The following is an 11,075-nucleotide window of genomic DNA, read 5'->3' as shown; positions in this document are numbered from 1 at the left end:
AATTCATCATATTGGCTCAGATTTCAATAAACCACTACATCCCTCAGGAGGCTTTGCAAATCTATAGTAATAATCGGGGAGCAATTCTGCCTCTTCTAGCAAAACTTAGCACCACAAATAACTGTTATTAGTCCAATTAAGCTGGGCAAAGAACAAAGGACAGTGTCAAATAGTAGTGGGGAGTGCTATTATGTCGACTATCAGATTTCCCTACAAAGAAATGGTGAGATAGTGATAGCATTAGCCAGCTGCCTGTTACTCTGACATCAATCATCATTCTTATGTATTTGTTTTTTCCATTCCGATACAAGTCATAAAAGTGTGGGCAATTCAGAGGTTTTATTTGAAAACAGCCAGTCCCAAATTGCAGATATAAACAAATATAAACAGCAAGGGTAATAGAGAAGAGGTTGGCAGACATGGGATAACATGAATGAAGAAATTAAATTGCACCATTATCTTTAACAGTGCAGATAATTAAAAACATCAAAACACATAAAATTCCAATTCACATGTAAAAAAGAAAAAAACAGAAAATCATATTAACATTGCTATTCTTTCCCTTTTATTATATATTGTGACAGTACAAATAAAATCTGGTACCATTTGGGAACTCAATCAGTTTGCTAAGCTCGGCAATTAGACTTAGAAACACCATTGTAGAAGCTACAAAACTGCTGCAACATGAATATAATATTACATTCCTCTCTTAATATTTTCATTAGACAAATGCAAAGTGAAAGTTACAATTGAATGAGTGCACATTTAGGACCTCATTTAGAGTTGGACGCTATGTGCGTCTAAGACGTACATGCAATAGCAGGAGTGGGATTGTGCTGCAGCTTGGTAGGATATTACGAGTGACATGCAACCCCAGTTGCATTCCATTTGTAATACCCTACTGAGCTGCGACCAGTTCCCGCAGCTAGCTAACTACTTGCGCCACCTAATTCCTACCGCACTTTTTCAGTCATTTTTTACGTGTGTTCCGTTTGCGTCTTGATCCATCTAGGTTTATTTTTGTGAGTAGAGGCCCATAGTATCTAAATTATTCACGGTCACACCACATAACTCCGTGTTCCACCCTTTCCCTCGTACTGAGACGCAAGCTGTCGCAAGTATACACTGCGTCTGAAAACCAGACGAAACTGATGCTTACTGCGCATGCGCGTCAGTGGTAATGTGCACAATGCGCCTATAAGGGACTTTGCGTCCAACTCTAAATGAGGCCCTTAATGAACACAGAGATCATTATTATCATTCTTAGAATTACCATTGTGTATTGCTGTCGACATTCCTGGATTTACATGGATAATGTTGATTCTCATGTTTTAAACAATTCTGTGGAATGGAACGAGTTTCACTACAAGTCCTTATTTAATATAACATTTAAAAACAAAGAATTCATTCACAGACTACTTCAAATCAGAAAACCATATCAAATTAACAAAATAATTTCAAAAAGTGTCATGTAATTTAAATTTAAAATATATTATGAAATTATATTTACATGTTTTTTTGCATTTTTTTACATGCAACAATAATGCTTGTGTGAACTAGGCCCTTCTAAAATGGGATAAAATATAATCTTGCCATAATAAAACATAATAAGGCCCTCCTGTAGCTTGATGAAAGCCGGTCACATGAAGGATACAAATCTTGGGCCTGATTCATTAAGGATTTTAACTTAAGAAACTTCTTATTTCAGACTCCTGGACAAAACCATGTTACAATGCAAGGGGTGCAAATTAGTATTCTGTTTTGCACATAAGTTAAATACTGACTGTTTTTTCATGTAGCACTCAAATACTTGATAGCTTATTTGTACACTGAAATTTAAAGTTGATATTTGTGTGCTACATGAAAAAAAAACAGTCAATATTTAACTTATGTGTAAAACAGAATACTAATTTGCACCCCTTGCATTGTAACATGGTTTTGTCCAGGAGACTGAAATAAGAAGTTTCTTAAGTTAAAATTCTTAATGAATCAGGCCCCTTATTATAAACTGACACTTATATGTCTTTCTCTTTTTATACAACTTAGGCAAAAAGTGGCTAAAATCTAGAAGCAACAATATTTCATGTTCACAGGTAACTAGTATCTTACATTTACTAACGCTCTTCAAATCTGTTCCCTTTGGCCTTGGCTTCTATTTCTGGCAATGATGATATATATATTCAAGGTTATAAATGTCGTTGCTGGACTATGTTTTAAGACCACTAAGCAGGGCATGTTATGTGTCAGCCAATTTTGATGCTGTCAGTTTAGCTGACAAATTGTCATAAAGATCCCACCAATCAGTGATTTTGTGGGCTTGATCAACATCATCATCATCTACTGAAACCCACGCAAACACAGGGAGAACATACAAACTCCACACAGATAAGGCCATGATCAGGAATCAAACTCATGACCCCAGTGTTGTGAGGCAGAAGTGCTAACCACTAAGCCACCATGCTGGAAATGTACCCCATCAATTCACTAAAAGTCAGTAATATCCCTGAACAAGAATGTAGAACAAAGGTGTGTCTACGATGTGTAGGTGATAGATGCATTTAGGTTGTCCTGACCACACAATTTACAAGAACATTTATTTGCAAAACCACTTACTTTTCTTATTTTAGTATATGATTATTTGCAAGAAGCATGTAGTTGGTATGCAATGCATGGTTGATACTGCCATAGGCAACAGAGACTTATGTCCCTAGTTACAAATGCAATTATGACAAAAGTAACCAGTATGTTATAAATTAAAAACTGGAAAAAATAGTTACAGTTCCTGGAATTGTAATTAAAAAGGAAATCTGTAGTAACCAGTTAAGCTGGGTATACCTATGGAATTATCGTGGTTATCACACAATTCACGCCCATTTGGTCAGATATTGCAAGAGTGTGTATGCTCCCAGGATCATGTTTTATTGCACCAAAACACGTCGCTTCTTTAGATTTGGTTTTATAAACTTCATAAAAATCACGAACAACAATGGAACGATGTCAGGCATATGTAGTAGTATGTATGCACTCATGACTAGCAGTGTAAGGAGGTATCTGTAAAGTGTGTACAGAGTCACAAATTTTTAGCATGTGGTTATGAGAGATGAAGATCACAGATTTATAGGTAAATTATGTAAGTATATACACATGAATCAGCATGGTCATCGGGACTTTCAATCGTTGGTGAAATCTTTACAGAAATAGCATTGGTGTGTACCAGCTTTAAATTCTTTCATCGGTCTTACCTATATCAAAGCTTCAAAAAAAATATTTTTTGGGTTGCTACAAATTTTTAAAATGTTGCTTCTTCCTTTTTTAGCCTAGGTTTGCAATCATATATAGCTTTACATTACTATTAGGTAATATTTATACAGAGATTTCATTTCATCTGTATGATACAATAAGCAAGTGGGTAGTAGGACACATGTAAATATAAATGAACACAAGAGGGAGAAGTCATATCTCAAAAATAAACATTTTTGGGGTTCATCAAGAGTTGGACACAGGAGACGAGAAACTTGCGGATGCTTGACCCCTAGTGTAAGTAACAGACTGATAATGATGGTGATCAGCTGAGAGGCATACAGCCCAACAAACCTGTGTTAAATGTGTCTTTTTTTAGGTGCAATTTACATTTGTGTTTTAGACGGATGTTGCATCCAACTCTACATACCTATATAGGTATTTTAATAACTTTTGGTTATAATCTGGCGCAAGCAATGACCATTTCTTTAGAATAGATAATATGATATATAAGTTTTAGTCTTCAACTTGTGTAGCTCTTGTATTATGTAGAACCTTTTGGTCTATGGGTTTCAGTTTTGCTAAGTAAAATTGGATCCCGTAACAGTGTTGGATTGCTAGTAACAATATTTAGTGGAGTTTGACAAATTGTGAAAGTCTTATAATTGTTACTTATTTTTGGCAAGCAAAAGGAAGCAAGGGACAAACATCACAGGCTGTAAAAGTGCATGTCACATTGTCACAGTTTTTAAGTTTTACATTGATTAGAGCCCCATTGTAAATGTGTGTTTATTTTACATGTGTCTGCGATGTGGACCTCGACAAAATGGTTACCTACTTATAAATGTAAGAACCAGTTTTCCAGAGTTATTACACTGTACATGTTGCAGCCATGTTGATGTACTATTATATATTGCTTACATGACAAGGGATTACTATTTCCTAGAATATATACAGGACACCCTCACATCCCTGTGAAACATCAGTTGTATATATAAGAACTGTACAAGTTTCTGTTTAGATAAAACTAGTTTATAATTGCCATGCACAATGGAAAGCAGCACCCAGGACATCACAGCAGCCGTAACACACTGTACCATCAGCTTGTAATAAACACCTTTGGCAGAGGTGCTCTGATATCAGTAATATGTATATATGGTGAGGCAGGAAAGCAGCATCATGTTGTCTAGTCAGCACGACTACGGATCTGGTTTTGTGGCATCTCCCTTTGGATGGAAGCAGTCTGTGTTTTGCAGTGCACCCATGCATAAACAATATAATTTTCATAAATTAAAACCTCCCCTGCAGAAGAAACATCTGTGCCTCCATCACTCTGAATAAACGATGGTGGCTTGCCTACTGCCCCTCTTCTGACATAGAGCAACGTTGTGTTCCCTGAGACAAGTATTGCTCTCATAACTACTACAAGGAGGAAACTGAATCTTGAAATGAAGGTGTGTTCATGAAGCCGATCAGGAATAAAAGCAGAGAACTGTTGCTTTGTTGCAGAGATGGGGATAACGAATACAGGAACTTTACATTAATAACATATATTAACAGGGGATAATATTGGAGACTGATAGAAGGAAGCTAGAAGCTTCTGGGGCAGCATTAGTAGTTCATTTGATAGAAATATTGGCTCCAGACAGAAGACCGTTTCAGAACAGTGCTTAGACCCAATATGATTTCTGCTGTGTATGAACCGTCATTCTTTTATTTGCTGGCTCTTTAACACTTTCAAAGTGACACTAAATTCCCATTTCAGATACCTCCTCAATATTATAACTTTGATATAAGCTGAAGCTAACACTGTTCCCCTACTTCATGGCTTGTTTGCAGTGCCGCTTATAGGCATTATTGCGCAATAAACGAAATGCTCAACGTGTCAATAAAATTGGCTGTTTATATTCACAACTTCAGAATATTAATCGAGATTTTGATAATCAAGTCCTGAAATGACAATGTATCATACAGCATTTTATTGAGGTTATTAGTTGTGACAAATATAAGTGTCGCAACAGTAACCAATTAACGTAAAACTTATATAAGTTGCTAGAATAATATAAATCTCAAGTAAATTTGCACCGTACAGGTAAAACTAATGTAAAAGTTAAGCATCAGAAAAAAATCAGTGGACGTATTATTTTGTAAATCTCATTCTATTACATTGCTATTACGTTACACCTAATATTTTACAGATGTCATTTAAAATAGAATAATTTTAATATTAACTAAAAACAAAATACATGTATGTGGGAATAAGAATGTATATTTGCAGATGTTTAACCATCATCTAGAGAACAACAGGTCGAGGGAGTGGGAGTGGGGGGGGGGGGGGGGCGGAGTAACACATTTTAATAATTTTATTCTACCGATGATGTGTTGCAGTGAGATATTACAATACACCAGTATTCCCATAGGAATCACGCATAAAAAAAATGCCATCTTCAAGAAAAAAAATGCAACAATGGATTAACATGTTCAATACTATTTTATATGAAATTGGTATTTATGGGGTTGTGCAGTACATCATAGTATACAGCATGACAAACAAAATGACAGTACAAATTAATTCCAATTGAACCAGCATTACACTTCAGACAGCAATTATTTGAACTGTATTAACATCATGCGGCACCTAATATTCTAATTACGAATTAAAAAAATGGTTTGCATTGGTTTAAACTACTGCAATAAGGGTACAACTGAATATTGCCCACCCACAGAAACTGAATTTATTTTAACTCCATAGAAAGTGTTAGAGGAACTGCATAAATCATGCTTTTTTTTAAAAAAACAACAACACCGTTTTCCTATAAATATTTATTAAAAGGAAAACATACAGTAGATTGTAGAACTAGGAAAAGAAAGCAGCACATGTTTTATGATAGTCAAGCAGCTTTAATCTGGAAAAAAACGTGATGTGATGATTTGTGCAGTTTTATACAATTAAACTTTAAGATCTTAATTTTTGCTATTTCCAAGGTCTTAGAACTAATGACTACATCCTGTGTTCACATACAGTAAACTCTGGATATTAAAGAGTGAAACGAGGACCCTTATTAACAATACAGACTGCAGGGCTGCACTTGAGCATGTACTAATTAATACAGCTCTGTAGAAAGGATTTCCTAATTTAACCGTTTAATATCAACAGTACTGTTTGCTAAGTTAAACAGTGTTTTTAATTCCCCAGTTAGGTAAGACCTTGGCAAACCTTAATAACGGAACTATGTATGATGACGTTCTGCGATATTTCAAGGTAAAACTTCTAAGGCAACATAACTTTCTAAGCGCTTCGCTGCTGGATTAAATTAGTTTTTTTTTTTTTTACATTTTTTCTATAAATTAGATATAATTCTACTTCCTCGTGTTATAAAAATCAATGGAGTCGCATGGTTTTTAAAATAGGAAATTCACATTATAAAAAGGCATTAAAAAGTCTGTACAAAAATCACAGCAAAATAATTCAGCAATGGGTACAGCCACTAGTAGTAAAATGTTGGTTGAAAAATATATTTCTCTCTATGTATTTTATTGGCCCACTATTCGTTTAAAAATTGCATAGATCCTAATTATTGCTTTGCGAGTCTTCGCTTTTTCTTCTCTGAATCAGATAAAATAACACGATATGGATATAGTGTGTTCTCCGAATTTAGAGAGTCACTCTGGGTGAGCTCAGGGTATATATACATTAATACAGCAGGTGAAGTGGAATATTAAATTCCAACTTTTACAGGCAGTAAAGATCAAAAGTATATGAGTCATTTGAAGGGTGGAACATTTTGCACTCTCCAGCAATGGTACCCAATGGGCTGCTGTTTGTAAACAAGACAGTACTATAAAGCACGGGTAATTACATAAGTTTCATTAATTTGATCTCTCAAAAGTTATTCATGAAAGATGGCGTTTAGTTGGGCACTCATGACTCTTTCGTGGTGTGTATGGCCATCATAGGACATAATGCTGTCTATAGGGATTTCACAACGTGGGCCAGTTGTGGAGTAAATGGGCCCGTGACTTTGCGCTACTGCTATACTGGCAGGATAGTGCATGGTAAAGGCATAATTCTTATCAAACTCTGCTGAAGGCTCGTGTTTGAAAGAAAAGTTCCCATTAACACTCAGGGGTGGGCTAAGGGGCCCATCGAACGAAGGGCTGGTGCAGTCAGTGACGGTGCTTTCAAAGAAAGGCTCCAGAGCAGCGCCGTATGAATGTGGCTTGACGTGAAAGACTTGGGAGCTGTCCATGGTACCATAGGGAGGACTAGGAAGACCAGGCGACTGATAAGGATAAGGATGCAAGGGGAAGGAAGCACTCGCTGCTTGCATATGTGGTGGCATATCTTGGCTCTGTTCTGGAAGAAAAGTTCTGGGATTCAGCTGAAGGCAGCCAGCTACTAGGTTAGTAGTGGGTTGGGACAGCCCTTTGCAAAGTGTCTGCACAAATGACACTAGATCTGGACTTTTACCAGATCTCAGAATCTCAGAAAGAGCCCAGATGTAATTTTTAGCCAGGCGCAAGGTCTCGATCTTAGACAACTTCTGCGTTTTGGAGTAACAAGGAACAACCTTGCGGAGATTGTCCAGGGCAGCGTTAAGACCGTGCATGCGGTTTCTCTCCCTAGCATTGGCCTTCATACGCCTCATTTTAAAGCGCTCCATCCTCGCTTTAGTCATTTTCTTCTTCTTGGGTCCACGTCTTTTGGGTTTCTGGTCATCGTCTTCTTCATCATCATCATCATCATCTTCATCGTCATCGTCCTCATCGTCGTCGTCGTCATCATCCTCCTCACAATCTTCCTCCTCATTCTCCTCTCCGTTATGATGCTTTAGAGCGTCCTCATCTACATCTTTGATGACTCCCTCTAACTCTTCCTTCTTCTTCTCCATGTCATGATCATCTTGGGAGCTCAAACATTCATCCACCCAACCTCTCGAGCTCTGAGTTTCCGCCATAATCAACCCATTATCTCGATAGGACTTGGTCATCTTCAAATCTGTCGTACGGAGAAGAATGATATATTTAAATAAACCCACATATCACAATTTCATTAATTTAGTAAACGAATAAAGTGTAGTAAGAGATTGTAGAGTAACTATGCAGCCCTACATTATAATAAGATATGTCCTTAAATGCTGTTATGTAACCTGGAGGTATTATGTCTGAACTTAAGTAGATTAGAGAAATGTGACGTACGTGATTAAAAATAAAATACAAAGATGAGAAGAATCAATGAAAATATGGAGTTTGACCTAAAAAAACTTTTTTTGGGGGTGTGTGAATAATCACATATACATTTAGTGGACGGGTCAATGCAATAAAATACAAAGTACAGAAAACAAGGAGTTATATTACAACTAGCGCAGGCGCTGTGAAAGGAAGGGATCAGGTGCATTTCAGATCCTTATTATACACATCTCCCATTTGCAGTTTGCAGCACTGGCTTTGCTGTAGTATTTTCTTTTCTGTACCTAGCAATAAAAACCTGACACATAAAGTAGACCCTTGACATGTCAGCTACATTGCAGTTTGACCCAATACATTTAATATGGGGAATAAAATGAGACACAAGGCTGGTAAATTGAAAGCTCTATTGATTGCAACGCGACTGATGTGGCATGTACTCTCACAGTAACAGGTAGCATATGTTCCTCTTCTAACCACTCCTTCTCTTACTAATTACAGTACAACCATCCTCTATGTTTCAATGGAGAGTGCAGTATATGTATAAACCGTTACAGATCAGCTTTAGCTGGTAACACCACACAGGTAAACGTGGATAAGTTACTCCTAAACTTAAGGCACTAAACGCAACCAAATTCTAAAACATGATTTGTAATCTCTCGATTAGTATTCATTTATTTAGCAATATCTCGGTTTAGTAGTTGTTCTGGATGCCACATATATATCAAAGAGAGAAAGTAATTAAAAGACTACTACAAGTACATAGTTCATTTCACTAATTAAAATGTAGCCTATTTCTGTTAAAATAGATATAGAAAACGATGTATTAGCGTGATAGAGACAAACTTGTATTGCATAAAGGCATTGTCATATTTTATTCTAAGTAAGAAAATAAAGGGAGTATGTATACAAGGCTTGGACTCAATAATGATCATGCAGGTTAGGCTTACCTTATTATAAGTGTATCCCCAGAACTGATAGTCTCATAACCCCTCCAGTGGTTCAAAGCAGAGTGAAGGTTCTGTGCTGATTTTTTTTTTGGTTTATTTCTGGGGGCTGTGATGAGACTCTGGGGTTTTATAGCGGGTCCAGTGACGCTAAGAGACAAGTGAGAGGGAGGAGGAGAGGAGGGTAGGGGGAGCAGCCAGATAGATTAGCAGAGAGGAAGCCTATGCGCATGAGCACCAGGGCTCCTTCTTTACACCCCACCTCTAAATTTCCCCGGCACGCGCCATATGGTCACCCAAGTCAGGCAAGCGGCCCGGGAATCACGTGACCAAACACCCCCCCCCCCCCCCACCGCCCCCCCTCCCTCTCCTGCTACCATTTGTATTCAGCGCTGCTCTCTCTCTTCCATCTCTTTGTGGCCAGGGGGGAAAAAAAAGTGGCCATCTGTCGCCAGTTACAGATTCTGCGAACCTGTTTGTACCCGCAGGACAGGGTTAACCCCTTCCTCCCCGTGCATTGTGTGCACAAGACGTGACAGAAGGGGAGGCAGAAGGAGGCTGCAAACAGTGCGCCTCACACTTGTGTCCCTGGAACCTCTAGGTGCCCCCTAATTTGCAAAGTGCCATTAATGACAAGAGGCTGCACCCTTCACGAGATTCCGACACTTTCACCACTTCTTTCTTTCTTTCTCAGCTGCTGCATAACATCTTTTCTGTTTGTTGCTGTTCTAGTCCTTTTTACATCATACTCTTTTTGCCTCGTCTTCATTGTTTTTTGTTCTCGTGTTCTTCTCTACCTTCTTATCACTCTAGTGTCATTTCTCTATTTTTCGGTACTATTTCACTTACCTCTGTATATGTGATTCTCTCCATCCCAAACATCTTCTCACTTATTTATTCATGATCCCGCTATCCACTAGTTCACATATTTTAGCTCTAATCCCTCTTCCTTATGACCATAGTTTTCCTGACATTCAGATTAAATTCAACATCATTATTTTAAACAATTTTAAGGTATAACATTATAATTAAACAATCACTAGCAAATCACTGCCCAAATGAGCCATGCTGTATATATTGTATCTGCCACTCATATTAAACCTTTTGGAAATGTTCCTTTCAATCTAAATAATGTTATATTCATCGCACTTCTGTTATAGGTCTAAAGATACCCCTGCTCCTCTTTATCCTTTTTATATTAAATTAACTCTCATCTTATTGTCCCAAGCGATAAAGCAATTTCCCATCATATACTCTGACAACCGCTACATATAAGTGTCTACTTTGATGTGGTGGTGAGATATTATTGCTTCCAGAGAAACTAATTATGTTATTTTGTGCAGTAAGGTAATTAATCACAATTCACTGGAGAATAATATTCCACCAATGCTGTAGATTCCTTTAATCTCGTGAATGAATATCATAATTTATATTGTACACAATACATGTTATACTTCCTGTTTGTCAACTAGTAACTCTCTCAAATTGATATATTATGGTAACGTTATATTACACCTTAATAGGTGACCATTGGTCAAAAGCTGCAAGGACAAGATATTATTTTTATATTATATATATATCAGGATTTTCTGGTCTTCATTACAGGACAGTAATTAGTTTTGCATACAATCTAAAAGTAACTAGCTTTTGGCTTCTGTAGACTGTTAATTGACATGTATATTAGAAAAGAGTCATAATAAT

At 37.1% G+C, this 11,075-nt stretch overlaps 1 protein-coding gene across 1 annotated transcript; it reads right to left on the bottom strand.

Moving 5' to 3' along the window:
- Positions 1 to 5,712: 5,712 nt before the first annotated feature.
- On the bottom strand, positions 5,713 to 9,538 carry NEUROD1 (neuronal differentiation 1). The gene is made up of 2 exons (XM_075180500.1): positions 9,378 to 9,538; positions 5,713 to 8,239 (listed from the first exon to the last, which is right to left on the bottom strand). The coding sequence occupies exon 2, from the start codon at positions 8,229 to 8,231 to the stop codon at positions 7,131 to 7,133; it is 1,101 nt and encodes a 366-aa protein (XP_075036601.1). The 5' UTR covers positions 8,232 to 8,239; positions 9,378 to 9,538; the 3' UTR covers positions 5,713 to 7,130.
- Positions 9,539 to 11,075: the final 1,537 nt, after the last annotated feature.

This window comes from Mixophyes fleayi, chromosome 7, assembly GCF_038048845.1.
Source record: "Mixophyes fleayi isolate aMixFle1 chromosome 7, aMixFle1.hap1, whole genome shotgun sequence".
NCBI lineage: Eukaryota > Metazoa > Chordata > Amphibia > Anura > Limnodynastidae > Mixophyes > Mixophyes fleayi.
The sequence above is the reverse complement of the archived record's forward strand: the minus strand, read 5'-3'. Positions and strand labels throughout refer to the sequence as shown.

What these genes read in the sequence shown, in the direction of transcription:
- NEUROD1 (XM_075180500.1), bottom strand. Translation starts at nt 8,231, where the DNA reads ATGACCAAGTCCTATCGAGATAATGGGTTGATTATGGCGGAAACTCAG.